General features: G+C 41.3%; 1 protein-coding gene across 6 annotated transcripts in view; it reads right to left on the bottom strand.

The window, feature by feature from the left end:
• The window catches only part of SPAST (spastin), a 35,399-nt gene extending 21,363 nt beyond the window's left edge, over window positions 1-14,036 (bottom strand). The window contains exons 1-4 of one of the 6 annotated variants that reach the window (XM_075043055.1): window positions 12,922-14,033; window positions 8,728-8,814; window positions 7,369-7,452; window positions 1,580-1,675 (exon numbers count right to left, since the gene is read on the bottom strand). In XM_075043055.1, the coding sequence (XP_074899156.1) occupies window positions 1,580-1,675; window positions 7,369-7,452; window positions 8,728-8,814; window positions 12,922-13,330 (676 nt within the window). In that variant the 5' untranslated portion in view covers window positions 13,331-14,033. Of the gene's footprint in view, window positions 1-1,579; window positions 1,676-7,368; window positions 7,453-8,727; window positions 8,815-12,921 lie in introns of all 6 variants that reach the window. The other 5 variants (XM_075043056.1, XM_075043058.1, XM_075043059.1 and 2 more) reach the window with 5 other exon arrangements.
• Window positions 14,037-17,551: the final 3,515 nt, after the last annotated feature.

Below are 17,551 nucleotides of genomic sequence, written 5' to 3'. Positions count from 1 at the left end.
GCATTCCTTTTCAGAAAGTTGGAAGACGCGTCCTCAGAAAAAAGCATCCCCGGAAGACCACAGCCCTTTGCAGTTGTTTCACTACCCTTTCCTCCACAGTTTTGCAGAAGTGGTTCAGTTATCCATCTTCTGTAAGTCACCAGGAATATAACTCCAAATGGGTAAACTGATTAATACCAATTTCCACAAGTTTACCAACAGTGACCACCTCCTGCTCCAGGAATTTCTGTAAATAAGAACATCTGCCACAGAACTGGCAAAATGTTTCTTCATTTCCAGTAGATGCCAAAGGATATTCTATGCTTTGCTACTAACAGATTTAAGTAACTAAATTAACAGTTTTAAGAGTAAATGTTCAGTCTAACCTTCTCCTGCAGCATCCAATTCTGAGATACATTGAGGAAAAGGTACAAAAACATATAAAGGAAAGAGTTTAAAGAAAAAGCTGTTCATATTGAATCAGATGGAGCATGTTATCAACTTTTGTGTATGTATGTATTTGTTCATTCAATCACTAGCCAAGCAGGTAAAAAGACAAGAGTTGTACTGGATCATTTAAGGTAAAGAGTTCTCAAGCTCAGTCTACACAGGAACTTATACTGAAGAGCCATTTTAACTACAGCTTTTTAATAAATGCAGTTAACAAAAATACCACACATACAGCAATCTAAAGGTGCCTAATGTGACATTGTTCCACTACTTTGACTTCTCATACATTAGAAAGAATAAAACCAAACAGTAAGATGACTTCAGAACTAGAAACGGAGCTAAAGAAGAGAAGCATGTGGTTTACACTAAGTTTCAAGTTAGTTACTTTAAAAACCAAATACTGCTCTTGACTCAGTAGACAAGCTTTATGAATTCCATTGCTTGTTAGCTCTATTTTATTTAACCTCATTACAGTCTACTGTATGAATTATCAGTTGAGATCGCAGTTGTGACAATAGCTTACTGCTGGCTTAAAACATTCCCTGAAGACAATTCACAAACCTCGCGGTAATTTTACTTGTGTATAGACAAACAAGTTTACTTCTTTACTTAGTATCCCTGGTGCAGTCTTCTGGCAAAGGATAAAAACAACCTTCTTTGACAAAAATCAAGAGCTGTGTTTTTTCCCCCTTATTTTAATCATGTATCACTTTCTCAGAGTAAAAAACCCTGAAATTTAAAGCAGCTTAATGCAAATGCACATTCACTCTCACATTATCATAAAGGAAGAACTACTTATGTAGGCACAATATATAACCTACATATAACCTTTGACACTTTCGAAAACAGGTTTAATTTAATTCCTTTAAGAATAGAAAGAGAAGTATTTTCTAAAATATTGTCTTAGTAAATAGTTTTGGATTCTAAGACAGTCATTGTAAGAGAGAACCTAATACTACAAAATAACACAGTGTTGTGAAAGTCATAGAAAGGATGGAATGTATTTTACATAAAGCCTTTAAAAACAGAAATATGAACCAATGTTTTTAAAAGTTGGTGGGGCCAGAACATAGTATTGCATATTTTCCCTTGTAATACACCAAAAACTGAGAGACATCCCCTCAATAGGCGCTGGTAAAACCAAACCCACCTGACTGGAGATGTCCATTGCGGCATGCCAGGTTAGTACTGTCATTATAGACCTCCATTTGCGGCTTGGGAATTTGCAAAACTGCCTGCAGCTTCTCTACATAGTAGACAGAGGGGAAGGGAGGAAAAAGGACAAAATAAACAAACAAAAAATAAAAATGAACCAAGAAAATTTATGTATGTTGAACACACAAATGTCAAGTTTGGCTTTGTTATACTTGATACAGGGTTAAAGATAAAAGGAATATTTCTATCTATTCTACATGTTTAGCAAGCTTGTAAGAAAATTCTGTCAGTTTGAGCATGACTGAAAACAGCTTTAAAACTAGCCATTTACAGCTGAGTTAATTACAACAATCTTTCCAGTCTAGTGATTGTAGTTACTTCTCAAAATCAATGGTCAAGATTAATTCGACTTCATTTACTAAATATTTGTGTTGATAACCCATTTCTGAATGTCCTCCCCAAGGTGTTACTTTTGACGAACTGCAAAGAGTCATCACTTTCCTGCATATTAAATGTTTCACTTTAGTAACAGCCAGTCAACATTTTACAGAAATCTCAACTGTTCAAGCAAAACACCATATATACATTATGATGATGCCTTTCAAGATCTCTATTTAGAAATATAATTGCCTTGAAATTAAATCAACACGATTGTCATGCAAGCTGTGTTCTTTAAGAGGATTAACTTCAGAAACATCTGAACACAAGATTTATAAGGTTAAAGATTAAGGAGAAAGAAATTAACTCTAAGAAGTCATGATAAACTAGCCAAAGCATAAGTCAAAGAGGTGTAAGGCTGCAAACAACACAAAACAAGAATTAAGTCTTGGGACTATTTGTTCTCTGCAGCTCACCTACCACTCCTGCTCTTCCCACTGCAGTTAAAAACCTCCAGGCCTTACTTTTGGGGCACTTTACAGCCTCTCCTACCTTTATTTCACATCCACCCCCCTGTCTATAAAAACAAAACACAGTTTGTAAGGATGCAAGGCATACATTGTCAGCCCCCCCCCTTTTTTTTTTTCCTCCTCTTCCCCAAGTGATAACAGTACAAAGAAGCTGCAGGAAAAGAGATGGCCAGCTAGAGGAGTGATGTCCTCTGGCAACATGAAAACATATACTGCAAAAGCAGCTGAATTCTACTGAAAATGTGCACATCCAAGTTCATAAATGCCCTGACTGGAGGAAGAATTGCCATTCAGAGTTTGCAGACTGTACAACCAACAGGTGTAAACACTTCCTTGATTCCGCTTCTTTGTCTATTACAAATCTTTTTCCAGTCTTCCTACTTCATTCCTTTCTTCTTCTGCCTGCTCATCATCACTTACCGTTTAACCTCCCTGAAAAGTATCTTTAGACCCAATAGTTTAAGTGATGGTTTAATAATAATATCCAGACTGAACAAGATGCAGTTTAGAGTGAAACCTTAGTAGCCACAGGCAAATGTGAAAAGTTAAAGTTCAAGATTAGTACATGCACCCAGGGTTTACTTTGTTTTAAATCAAAAGCAATGAAGAGTCAAGTATAGTAAAGCAAAAAAAAAGTCAGTCACACAAGAACAGCCTACAACCAACCACAAGCTTTGTAACTTGCAAGAAGTTACCCTAAGAAACCTCCCTCTAAAGAAGTCTAAGAAAAGTCCTGTTAGTATGACTGACCACAAACACAGTGTACTATTTTAGTGGGCACAGCACTACCAAAGAAGACAGCAGAATAGTCTACTCCCTGCCCAGTGCATGCAATCTAAATGGAAAGCACATAGAGAAGCTTCAAAAACAAAATCAGTATTAATAGACTTTGTAAGATATTAGATAATCAGTTAAGTTTTGGAGAACATTTCTGAACTTAATAAAGAACTTTCTAGTGAGCGACCTTAATAAAATCAACTGGCTTGGGCAGGAATTCAGGAAATGCTATTTGCTTCAATGCTACAGTTTGAGGCTGGGGTTTTACCACAATTATCAATGGCGTAGCAAGTTCCACATATACGGGAACTCCAAAACTGCAACAAAAAAAATGTAATCCAACTGTTGTCCAGTTTCAGTTCACACACTGTCTTCCCATTACATTATGTATTAACATATAATTTTAATAGTGCTTGTAAAATTACATAAAGCAAATGTATCCCTTTTCTTGAGAGACAGTGTAGCTGTAGAGCCCTCTGGAACAATGAAAATAAATTGAGCTATTAAATATCCTTCCAGGGAACTAACAGGACACCCTATCACCTTCCATCTAAATGCTTTCCCTATGTCTGCAGACATGGGGCGGGGGGGGGGGGGGGGGGGGGAAGTTTGCAGAATCCCATTCATTATTTCTCCTTGATGATACACGTTGACATAAACCTACCAAAAAAACCACTGCAGCTGCTGTCTTATTTAGGCAACACTACACTGAGTTCAAAGTAACTGATTTCTAACAAAAAAGAACATCGCCCTGTAACACAAGCCTGAAGCAAAAAGACCTCCAAGAAAGCGGAATAATCCCAAAAGGTCTCCACTGAAGCCCATGTCTATACACGGGCAGAATTATTACCAAAGAGGATACTGATGAAAGTAATTTTAATTATGTGCCATGTGCATCCTTCAACCAAAATACTGAAGCTACACAGAGCACACAGAAAGGCACTAGTGCTGACAGAAGTCTGTCCCCCTACAGAAAGTCTCTCTGAAAGGGGAGAACACAGATTGCTACAACACATGGATAATATTAGAATTGAATAGTGTTGCACTGGACATTGTGGTTATCTGTCTTAGGAACAGCAAACTGCCGAGTTTTATGTATCAATTGTAGGAAACTAATATCCTCCTCTGATTCTAAATATATCAAATACAATGATTCTAACATGTGTCATCAGTCATCCAGGAGAGATCAGGTCTATGAAGACCAACCATCAGAGCAAGATTTATCCACTCATCTAAATAACTGCACAGTTAACACACCCTAAACTGTGTCAAAAACAGGGGCCGCCACCAATTCAAATGGTAGAACTCAGAAGTCCCCTAACAGCTAGCACAACTCAATATTGTCACTGGACTGTCAAAGTGATTGAGTCACCTTGAGGTGCTCTGAAGCACACCTGGAGTAACTTCAGCTATCTGGCTGTGTCATAGTACAGCTTTAAACAGAATACAATAGAGTAATTTAGACTCAAGATGAAAACAGGGCTCAAAACAATAAAGCCAATATCCAAGGTAAGTAGCTACATCCTCTTGGTCAAACATTAAAAAGCATCAGTGGTGTGATGACACATGGTGATAATACATGGGTGTAATCAGACATCACACTCCCATCAGTGGTGTCAAACACCCCCATTACTGACGTCATGCAACTTAAACTTACACTGATGATCCAATGCACCTCAAAAAAAATCAAAGCACTGAGCACTTTTAAGGGACAGTTATAAACCATTTGATTTAATTTTCACTTTCTATGTATTACCAATGTAACTTGCTTGACTGGATGGCATTTCAGTTAGGCAGTCTCCAATCACATCTCTGTTTAGCCAGCAGGATTAAATAATTGATATTATTGTCTACTTTAGGTCTGTTTTATCCTGCCAGTTAATGCAATAAAGGACTTACCTATTCTACCTTAAGAAATGGAAAAATTCCACAGGGCTAGAGGAAAACACTTACTCTTTGATCTTAAGAGCCAGATTCATAGGAAAAATCACTTTATTGAACCTTAACAGCTTCAGGTTTAGTTCAACTACAAAAGCATCTCTCCACCACTTAAAAGCTTCCAAATATCTGTCACTATAAGTAACAAGCTAAAAGTTATGTTTAGAATTGCACATGCAATTCGACTTTAGATTACCTTAAATTTCCACAAAATCTATGTAAAATGACATATAAAGTAATAGAAACAGATGTTGTCAATACTTGAAAGTTGTTAGATGGTGTAACAAATATTACTCAAATAGATCCATAATGATGAAGCTTGCAGGGATTTTAATCCATGGGAATATCTCTCCAAACAACATCTTTTTCCTTCCTAAAGGGCAGATGACTTCACTTGCTCCTTCCTATCCAAATTTTGCTCTTAGGTACATTGTTTGAGGCAAATCCTTAGTGCAAACTGAACAAGAACCTAAGTAGAACAAAGTACTAAACTTCTAATAATTTCAAAGTAAAAATAAAATAAAATCATATTTGACATCAACTTATGCAATAAACACTATTCTGTTTACCTTTCAATATGCGCTCTGAATGAAGCACATGAATGTTTGTAAAACAGCATGCGATCACACATTCTGGTAGTAGAGATGAACGTACCAGCTTAGCTTCAACTTTAGGTTTTTTGCAGTGTTTACCCTTTTTATCTTCTCAATCAGAGTACCACAAGCAAGCTATCAACTTATCAACATCGCAAGTGCTACTACAATAACACAAGCAAGGATGAAGCACTACCCACAAAATACAGACATTGCTACTTCAAGGTTCAAACGGCAGCAAATTTTTAAAGAAATCCTACTTACTTGCAATTAAGGATGCCAACAACAAGCCATACCTTATCAAAGGCTGCTAGCATGTAATCACTTTCACTCTTTTGTTCACTAGTTTATATTACCTCTAGAAGATAGCCTTTAACCCTAATGAGTAGAAATATCTGCACATACTAAGGTTCTACCAACAAACACCCATAATAAAGCATAGAAGCTGGAAGCCTCTTTCACCCCATGTTCCCTTCACTTTTTTTTTTTTTCCAAAAAGAACTAAGGACACCAGGAACTCAAGGGAAACAAAAGGGATTCACTTTCTTGTGGTTGCCACAACTTCCCTGTCAATCACCAGTCAGAGCCACAGAATCACAAAGTGTAAGAGGAGAAAAGAACACGAGTTCTCCTGTCTGCTCTATACGTTCCTAGAAGAGGGAGTTAGTAGAACTCAAAAATAACACAATGCAAGATTAAAGCTGCAGGTACACAAGTTGAACTCAAGTACATTTGTTACTTCTCCCTTAAAGAGCAATTAAAAAAAAAAAAAAATCTTTATTTTCATTTTACTGCCTGAACTGAAAGCATTTCCAAAAACTCAATTTAGAGGATGCACTACACAAAGCTGTGGGTTTGTTGTTTGATGAGGAGGGGGAATTTTTGTCTGTTTATCATGCACAGAAAGATGCCATTTCCAATCCTGCCTGTTTTACTCTGTCCGTTAAGAGCTCATATACAGCACTTAATTTTGATAAAGCTAAAACTGTGCTTCTGAAAAGAAGTGATCTTACCTGCTAGTCTTAAAATAGAACACTACTAGATAAAAATTACAAGAATTAGGATTTCACAACCTTATGGTCTACATAATGCTAAAGAATTATTATTACAGTACATACCAATAATCAGTAGAATTATTATGTAAGTGACAACAGAATTAACAGAACATGAAGTAGTTACACAGAAGGCACACTTAGCATTCATGGTCAGCAATATATTCTAAGTTTTACTAAAGCTCTAACACAGCAAACCTAAACTAACTCCAACTAGAGTTAGTCAAGACTTCCTCAGTTTATGAGTCAAGCATGCTATGGTATAAAGACTTCTCAGTTACTTTTACACCAATTTCTTAAGGCATAGGCAAGTGGGTCATGAGATTCCAATTTCAAAATCCATCAACAGCATTGAAAAAATACTACTTACTCTCAACTAAAAACCAGACTTAAGAGACCCTACACAGATAATGACACCTTTGCTTTAAAAGTCAAACCCGTATTTTAGAAGAATGCATTAGATGAAGTTGTGCGAATAATGACAAACTTTCCAAAGTCATGAATTGTAACTGGTACCTAAAAGCTGCAAGCGATCCTTGGCCATTGCCAAATTTGTCATCATTTTAGATTGCAGACGTCGAGCCCGTTCACACTGATCACCTTATAAAGAAAAATCAATGTTAAAACACAATCTGGCAAATTAATTTTTTTAAAGTGCTAAAATACTGACACCCAGCCTTCCCTCCTTTTCCTCCCACCCCTTACCTGCCCCCTCCACTAAAGAACATCATTGCAAAACTAATGCAAAAATCCTAGAGCTTTCTATTTAATCAAGAATTTAAAGTTAGTTGACACTATCTGCTTTACATTATTGCTCATAGAGCAGTGGGAACCCAAGCACTGCTTTGCATATTCTCTAACATTTCATGCTGACCTAATATATGTTCTTTGTCACTGCATTTTTCTAAACAGAAGTCAAATAAGATTTTTAAAAAGCTTGAAAAGTGACTGAGAGGCAAGTATAATTTGAAATAATTCACTTTGGCAAAATTAAGAGATTTAAATTCAGTTGACTGTGTCCCTTTACATTTCAAAACACACAGAATTACAGATATTAATATCACCACTTCCTAAAAAATAGTATCTGTTCAAGTCAAGCTTTTCCCACCCCCCCCCCAAACTGTGCAATTTAGATGGGTTGTATCAAATGCCACTGGTACTGCTGCATAAGTAACATGTCACCACACACTGTTCAAACATTTCTAAACATAGCTGAGGAACAAAATAGCAGTCTGCAAAAGCAGTTACAGGTTCGGGGTTTCAGGAGGGTGGGGAGCTTGGGTTGTTTACTATTATATTATTACTTCCAAGTCCTTCACTATACCTATTTCTCTATGGTACATACCTGCTTCTACACTTCTACCGCTTAAAATGTTTCCATATACACAGATGGCTTTCTTCCTTTGTTTGAAATATTCAGCTATTTTGGCATAAGCTATTCAGAAACACAATGCTAGACCATGCCAAACTGGGGTGTTTCTTTTTTAGTTGTACTGAAGGGAATATGAAATTCTGCGTAAGTGAGAACATGAACTGTCAACTTTGGCAAATCAAATCAGAACTCAGTATTTTGGCATTCCCATTATATAAGAAATCAAGTGTTTTACTTTAGCATTTTCATGAACTGCTTATGATTTTGGATAGTCTGAAAATACTTGGAGCAAGATTTGCATGTGTTATAGACCAGACCATTAAGGTAGAACACAGAAATGGACCAGTGTCCACCTACAGCTAAAACAGGGATAAGAAACACTCTTATGAATGAATTCATACAGCAGACCATTCCTAGCACCTACCATATTCAGCAATATTGATTCCTCACTTTGAAGAAGCCATAAACCAAAATCTTTTCCACAAAACTCAAAACTGGCTTACCTTGACCAATTACTAAGACAGCTATTCCTTTTTCCAGTTCTTCAATTCCTTTCTTATACCATTCAACAGCTTGTTCCTTTTGTCCTGCTTAAAAAGGAAGTGAACCCATTATTTTCTGTAATGAATTAAAGCTTAGGAATGGTTCCATATAATGCTGCATAAAACAAGTAAGAGGAGGGAAGAGATACTTGAACAAAATCCTATGATTTAAAGAAAAACTTAAAGGGACACTGTCAACTTTACATCTACTTAGTTTCAAATAAGCTTTTCTATTAAAAACAGGTACTACACCAGCCTCAAATCACTTTTGCCTGTTTCAGGAATACTTCGCCATCCACCTTAAAAAGATTAGTGTCGTTCCCCGGCCCCCCCCCCCCCCCCAAAAAAACAACAAACCCACACACCAAAAAGGTAAAAAAGCTACCCTACACATATTCATTTACAACAGAAATGGTGAAATTAACAGTTTTTCTTTCTGGAACATCAAACTGAGACATGCCTCTTAATCTTCCAGTGTTAGCCAATACCAAAGTAACACTAGAAGCTCAGAAACTCAAGAAGAAAAGCAACGAGTCTAAGATACTCCACGAGTGAGACAAGAGACACTCTTCCTCCGGTTGACTTTTATACAGATCAGCTCATTTGTCATGGGGGTATTTCTTTGTTCATCCTATCATGAAGCTGCTGTATTGCAGGTATATGTCAACTTTCACATGAAGTACAACACATATAGAATTAGAGTACAACTCTGCACCAACAATGTCCTACATGGATACTACAGCAAATACAACCATGAACACGCCTAGGACTAACCTATACTATCTGACACCATGACAGCAAATAACCCATTGAAGAATATGAATATCTACTGCATATTGCTCCCCTTCTATAAATACTCTGCATTAAAAAGATACTTGCCTGCATATGGAAACATACTTTTGCAAGGTAGCTATGTCACACTAAGCATGCCTTTCCACACAGGAATACTGCATGTTAGGTATTAAAATTTAAACCTGATTAGCATTAAAAAGCTGCCAGTGCTAGAAAAAACAAAAATGCCTAGAATGAAGCCTTCAGATATCATTACCCTAGTTTCAGAAGAGATAACGTTTCACAAAACTATTCCTAAGTGCCAGTTACCAGTGATTGTGAGGCTTCTGCACTCAAGTCTTTTGATAACTTCAGTCCCAAATCTGTTTTGTAGCAAATTTCAGTGCCAGTAAAAATATTTCAGTACATTTCTAGAATCCTCTTAAGGGTTTTCTCTTGCTCCTCTCCAGATTCAAAATCTTTTAATAACATTTGGCAAGTTACCCTGTGCAGGTAATTCCACGCTTTGCTCTTCTTACCAACACAAACCACAGGAGCAGCACCTACCTACAGTCAGGTACCTCACACACCTTGGGAATCATTTTATTACTGCCCTTTCTCCACCAGCCTCATATATCCTGACTGTTAAGGACAAAGCTAGGTAAATTAAATCATCAAAGCTGAGTGACTTTGATCCTCTCTGTAGCCTTTTTTCCTTTAAGCTTCTCCCCATCACCTATAGAAACAGTTTCGACTGCAGTGTAAATCTAGTGCTGATTATGGCTATTAGAAATCAAATTAGAGATGATTCCAGCCACCTCTGCCATTGCCTGAATTGCTTTGCTATTCCGAAGAGCAGTTGCAAACATGCCAAGGTCATCATTAAAACCTCACTTCCACCTTTTACCGAGCTGTTTGCAAAGGTAGTGCTCTGAATCCACACAGAACAGTTTACCAGATCTCAGTGATTAAGACATTAAAAGCACAACCAAAAAAAAGTTACATTCCTTAGAAGTAATTGATTTTCTGTACTGGGTCTGACTGGCATGGAGTTAATTTTCTTCATAGCAGCCCCTATGGTGCTGTGTTTTAGATCTGTGACTAAAACAGTCACAGACCAACACCAACATTTTGGCTATTGCTGAACAGCCTGCACAGTCCCGAGGTTTTCTTTTTTTCTGACTCTAGATCCCCAGTGAGTAGGCTGGTGGTGCACAGGAAGCTGGGAGGGGACACCAGCAGGCTGACTGACCCAAACTGGCCAGCGGGGTATTCCGTATCATGTAATATCATGCTCAGCAGTAATAACTTGGGTAGAGGAAGAACAGGTTGGGGGCTGTCCTCCAAGGCAGCCATTGCTCAGAAACTGGCTGGGCATTGGTAAGCAATTGCCTTTGCATCACTCGTCGTCTCCTCCTCCACCTCTGTCCTTCACTTATTAAGGTGTCTTTACCCCGAACCACAAGTTTTCTCACTTTTGCTCTTCCTATTCTCTCCCCTGTCCCACTGAGGGGAGTAAATAAGCAGCTATGTGGATGCTTAGCTGCTGGCTGGGGTCACCCACCATGTGTGTCTTCTCAGTCCCAGGAAAAGATGTTAATCTTGATTTTGAAAATACCAAAACAAGAATATCAATTTCCCCAATAATTCAGAAGCACAAAAATTACCAGAAGTGCTATCATAATTACTGAAGCATGCATAGCTTCCAGAACAGCAATAATGCCACATACTTGAAGGTCTTTTCCAACCTACATGATTCTATGATTCTAAACAGGATATTAAGTAATCTAGAAATCCTAACCTTTTCACATACTATGCCTCATAATTTGTCTTCTGTTGGAAGTCATAAAAAAACCCACTTGTTTACATATAAAATAAACTCAAAGGTATGCATGTATTCCAGTAAAAACAGATAAGCAAATAACAAATCTGTGTATTAAAGCAAAGTGAGTTCTCAGTGAAATGAATATTGCATTTGCGGGGTTGTAACAGCTTTGCAACTGCTTGTGTTAGCAGCAAAGATTTTTTTCTTACTAAATGTATGACCTGTGCAGCTAATTCATATATGACAACTGTAAAAATATCTGTAAAGCAAGTCCATGATTAAAATCAGTATTTGAAGGCTTACCCTTCAAACCACGAACAGTTATAAGCCACAACAGCAGAACAGGCACCTGATAATTTCAGCCTTGGCTACTCTTCAGAGAGCTCTCACCAACACCACTGAAGTTTTAAGCTACTTCACCTTCTTTCATGCTTTGCTCCCATGACCCTCAGTGCTCTTACACTGTACAGCTGTTCTGAACTAACCTTGCTGCACACGGTGGGTTTTTTTCTCCCAGAGCTTACTTACCACTGCCACTCCCAAATTGTCAATGCAAAGCAAGACACATCACTTGCTTTTATGGTGCTCTCAGCATGTAGCTTCTATTGAAGGCCTATTCCTATGTTTTTAACCTCCTTCTCTAGGGCAGCAGTTTCACTAAAGCTCAACTGAAAAGGTATAATAAGGTATTCTGATGTTTCCAGAGAATTTTAAAACCCAGCACAGCATGCCCTTAAGGACTACCTTTCAGATGCTGACAGAGTTGTGCTGCTGCATTTAGAATAAATGGCTAAGTCAAATGCACTAGCAATTACCTTTTTTTTTTTAATCCTCCAGACAAAAAAAAAAAGAAAAATTCCTCCTTAAGGTCTTCTAGTCACATAGTGATAGATTTCTTAAGAGCAAGCATGTCAAACAGTTTAAGAAAAATATTTTTTATTTAAATTGCCAAAATACGCATAAATATTTCTTTCCTTAGAAGTCAGACAACTCCAAACGAACAGTCTGGGAGCCAAGTTTCCCGAAGACTCCCTTCAACACTTCTTCCATCATTTTTCAGACAGTACGTTAAAGGATGCACCTTTATTATTGTCCCTGCTGCTTCTGTTGTCCGACTGGCTTGGTTAAACCGAAACCTAGTTACAGTCACACCACCAACCACACCCCCCCTCCGATTTTTAATCGCCTCACCCAGACCTCCGCATCAAAAACTTTAAAGTTGTTAGAGAGAGATACAAAGACTTGCTTTGCGTGGGAAATTAGCCCGAGCCGCACCTTTTTGATCCAGCCTGCGCCTGCCGGCTGCGGCGAGGCAGGGGCGGGGGGGGGGGGGGGGGGGGGGGGGGCAAAGCCCCTTAACCGCATGCGGGCACCGGCGCGCAGTTCACCCGCCCGCACAGATCCTTCGCAACCCGTACTCCTCACGTAAGCGGGCTTGGTCTGGGCTGGTCTTCAACTGAAAGCGGCAGCCCCGGCCCACCCCCCCGCCGCCCCCGGCGCACGGCCGAGAGGCCCTGCCCGCCCCGCGCAGGCCGGGGCGGCCGCCGGCGCTCCCCTACCTCTCTCGTCCTCGTCGATGCGCAGCGCCATGGAGATGCACTCGAAGGCCCGCTTGTGGCAGGCCCGCACCGTCTCGGGCGCCCCGCCGGGCTCGGGCGCGTCGCCGGCCCCGGCCCTGCTGCCCTTGGCGGCCATGAGGGCGCCGCGGGAGAGGCGCTCGCAGAGCCAGGCGAAGAGCAGCCCGAGCTGGAAGGCGACGAAGCGGAGCAGGGCGAAGGCGGCGAAGAGCGGGTACGAGAAGTAGTACAGGTTCCGCTTGTGGGGGGACGCCGCCGCCGCCGCCGCCCCCGCCGGCGGCACGGGGGGGGCCGGCCCGGGCGGCGAGGAGGGCGAGGCCGCGGCGGCCGGGGGCGCGGAGCTGGAGCCGGCTGAGCCCTTCTTTTTCCCTCTGCCGCCCGGAGAATTCATTCACCGCCGTCGCCATAACCCGCTGCCAGGGAGTGACAACAACCGGCCATGGCGGCGGCGGCGGCGACGCCCCTTTCGCGCGGCTCCGGGGGGAGGGAGTGCGCAGCCGCCCCCGCCCCGCGCCGCCGTCGCGGCCGGGCCGCAGCGACAATGGGAGGCGGGGACGGCGCGGCGGGGCGCCTACAGCTCCCGGCGTGCCCCGGGGCGGCGGGAGGGGCGCGCGGTGCCGGGGCGGCGGAGGCGGCCGGGCCTCGGCGGGGAGGGAGCTCCGCCGTCCCGTCAGCGCCGCGGCGGGACGGCGCCCGCCCGCCGCAGCCCTCAGCGAGAGCCGTAGGCTGCAGCGCCCTGGAACGCCGCGAGGGGAGAGGCCGCGAACAATTTGATAAAACCGAGTGTTCCGGCTGGAGCTGCCGGCCGCCCTGCGGGCACCACGCGGTGCGGGCACCTGGCATCGCTCCCCGCCCGCAGCCGTTCGCCAGGGGCGGACGAGGAGGGTGCGGGGAGGCTTCCTCCTCTCCGAAGCCCGCGGCCGGCCGCTCGCTGCGAGGGACGTGACGGCCGGCCGTGCGGGGGGTCCGGCCGGCCGTGCGGGAGAACGTTCTCCCGTGCTTTGCCCGCTCCGCGCCGCTGTAACCGAAAGGACAGACTGTCTCCTCGCACGGAGGAAACTGGTGTCATTGAGTATACCTCATGGATACGTCATGTGGGGAAGAAAAACAAGTCACCTTCGTTCTTTTTTCCACCCTCGCTATTCTATCACTGCATATGAAATACAGAATTTTATCAGCACATAACGTACGAATATACAACATAAAAAAATAACTACTCACAACCTAGAACCATTATTAGAGACCATAAACCGTCAGCGCTGAAAAAAAAATAATGCAGTGGGTTCATTAAGTATTGCTCTTCTGTATTTGGCAAGAAAGATGATGTAATTCTGTTGCAAAAACATCACAAAGTACTTTCGGTCTACTCACAACTGGAAAAAGTTCAGTATCTAACAGGAAGTTTTTTTGACTGTACCTAACTGTCCTTTAAAAAACCCAAACCCTCTTGTTTGCCGATCTGAAAAATTTAACAAATTTTGGAATACCAAGGAAACTCCAGAAACTTCAAGCAGTGTTAATATCATGGAGTCAAGTGAAATAAGCCATGTGACAGCAGATTACCACCCACCTACAGTCTCCATTATCCATCTACTATCCTAAGTATCATCCCATTCCTGAGCAAAATAATAGAAAAGCTGGTGAAGGAATAAGTTTTTATTAATAAATAAAAGGACAAATTGAATGGCTATGTGTAGGGTTCAATTATATGGAACTTAGTTATCGGGCCTGAAAGTAGCTCATGGTCACAAGAGTGTTCCAGACACCTTTAGAAGGCTTTGAACAGACTAAACAAGAAGATAGAAGAAGAAAGATCCCAATTAGAAAAACACAGGTGCACATTCCACGATAAAGGGAACTTGGCACAAACAACCTCAGTTCAGGGACTTGACCAATTGGACTAAGACAAGTCTTGCATGCTCTAATTAATACGGCCAATTATGTCCTATGTTTATGCGCGTGTATAACTAACCTTTTCTTACGTCTGTGCGCGTGGACAGTACCGATGTAACCAATCACCGTTTATGCTTGTGCGCGTGGACACCAAATGCCTGCATGCAGCAACCAATTAGAATTTCTAAACAACTTATAGAATTGTATAAAAATGATCTGCTAAGCTCAATAAACTACTAGTACTTTGATCATCATATTGGTGTTCCATCATCCGGACCCCAGATGGAATAACCCTAAACCCTACAGCCATGGCCATAGGAAGATGATGAGTCTCAAACAATCCTGATTACTAAATCTATTCAGTTACTTTTACTTTAAAAGAGTATTTAGAATCCCACCTTTATAAGCCACCTGACTGTGCCATGGCAATAAAATATAGACCAATGCACTAGTAAACAGTGCACCTGTTAGGGGAATACAGCTTGCTAAGCCAAAACACAGCTGCAGAAGTAGGCATCAGTCAGGAATTGTAAGCAAACGGTAACACTTTTAGTGAGAACCTGCAGAATCAATTCACTATTGTGGCAATTAAATATTGCAGTGATCTGCAAGCTGAATCACCCTCCTATATTAAGCGGGCTCTAGCATTCATTGGGACCTGCCTGTGAACTATTCTAATTAATAATCTGGCATAACATTAGTGCAGTTTAAAAAAAAAAAGCCTTAAAAAAAAACTCAAACAAAAAATGAATCAGAGCAATGGATAGCTTTCTGCTGGCTTAGGGAGATGTCCTGGCTCAGCAAGGGTTCTGATGAATACCAGAAAAGGGTGGGGGAAGAAGTGAACAACACAAGTGAAACTCATGTTTTCTGGAGTGGCCAATTGTTAGATCAGCTCATCCACCTGATTTGAATTCGCCCTGAAGATTGAGGACTCATAAAATACAGGAGGTACAATGTGGTATCTCAGTGATATGTTTTGGAATCAGAGCAGACAAGCATCTAATTCCTATGATTGTGGAAGGTGCAACGACCCTGACGCCACAATTTACCATTGCACAAAATGTCCAGTTAGGAAACCTTTTCTCACTCCCAACATGACATCATTGCAAAAACCAAATATAATAGAAAATGTATAAATGGGGAAACAGGGGGCTATGGGTAAAAAGATTTTTTTTTTCCCTTGGTATAGCCATTGCTACATCAAATTCAGGTATTCTAAATGTAATTCTCTAAAATGTCATTGCTAGAACACAAAGAAAAATGAGGAGAGCCTCAGAACAGAATGAACAGCTCACACCTCTTCACCCTCACCTGTTTCACATTAAGAATTTTATTTGTATTCCTGCTTTGTTTAAGTTTTAGAAAAAAAATCTCAGGATTTTGCCTTCTGTGTTTTCACTAAGCCTCCTTGACACCAGCTAAGATTGCCAGCAGTAGGGACTCAAATTGACACAAAGACAGCATGCAGTTCTGCTGCAATTCCAAGTTCCTCAGTTGAGTATCAAATCTGTAACTTACTACACCACCATTTTTAAGCCCGCTTATCACACTGATAACACTGTCAGTTCTGTAAACATTATTTCAAATTCACTGATGTAAACATGCTTCATCATTACTATTAAGTATTAGGTGATTACATCAGAGCATAATCTAATGAGAGCATGGCATTTTCTGTTTTCTCCATGTCACTGATCTTTTAAAAGCATCAGCTAGATCATTCATATGCATTGTCATCACTGCAGCAAGAAGACAGAAAAAGGAATAGACATGTTGTTCTAAAACAAAGTTTATTTTCTAAAAAAATAAAAAAATTAGACTACAGGAATGTAACTGCTTTCTCAAGCCAAAAATAAAAAGGTTCTAAAGGCCCACTTAATCTACTAGCACAAATGTTACCAGACACAGAATTTAATTCCTAATAAAAAAAAACCAAAACCCTGAAGGAATTAGGCATAGATATTCAAACACTGGTGCAATTAGTAACAGTACAACAACCAAAGAAGCAGTTTCAAGTCAAGATAGGATGATTAAAGCTGATACCTAGAGAAAGCTGAGCAGCTGCATTTTTCATAACACAGCTGGGCAAAATTAATGGCCAACAGTCATTGTTTTGCAAACTGTACACAGCTCTGAAGGGTTACTTCACTAACAGAGCCACCTTTTCAGTTCAAAGTTAACTTCAGCAAAGTTACTTTGCACAAACGTCCCAGTGAACTCCCCAGACGTCAGACTGCATTGGCTGTCAGTAGATTTCCATACCACAGAATTTTCAAGGGCCAGTGTTCGTCAAAGGCTTCTTTGGAGAACAGAAACATCCCGCCAGTTTTAGTCCCGGCAGGACGCCTACAAGCGGAAGCACCTGCCCGCTCCCCCACGACTGCCCTTAGCCAAGGCTCCTCCGGCTGCACCCCAAAACGGCTAACAGCGGTCAGGCCAGAGCCTCTGCTTCAGTGAGGAAAATTACTCTTAACAAAAAAAAAAAAAAACAAAAAAAACCCAAAAAACCCAAAAAAAACCAAAACCTCAGTCAGCGCCGCTTAGCGTAACGCCGGCCACCTTACCGAGCGGCAGCCCTACAGCCGCTCTCTGACGCCTGAAGAACCGCCGCGCGACCGGCACCGCCCAGCGACCCGCGCCCACCGGCCAATGGGGAGGGCGCTGAGGAGGGAGAAGGCCCCGCCCAGGGATGACATCATTCCCCGGCCGCTCGAACTCG

The sequence above is a fragment of the Buteo buteo genome, chromosome 12 (genome assembly GCF_964188355.1).
Source record: "Buteo buteo chromosome 12, bButBut1.hap1.1, whole genome shotgun sequence".
Taxonomy (NCBI): Eukaryota; Metazoa; Chordata; class Aves; order Accipitriformes; family Accipitridae; genus Buteo; species Buteo buteo.
The sequence above is the reverse complement of the archived record's forward strand: the minus strand, read 5'-3'. Positions and strand labels throughout refer to the sequence as shown.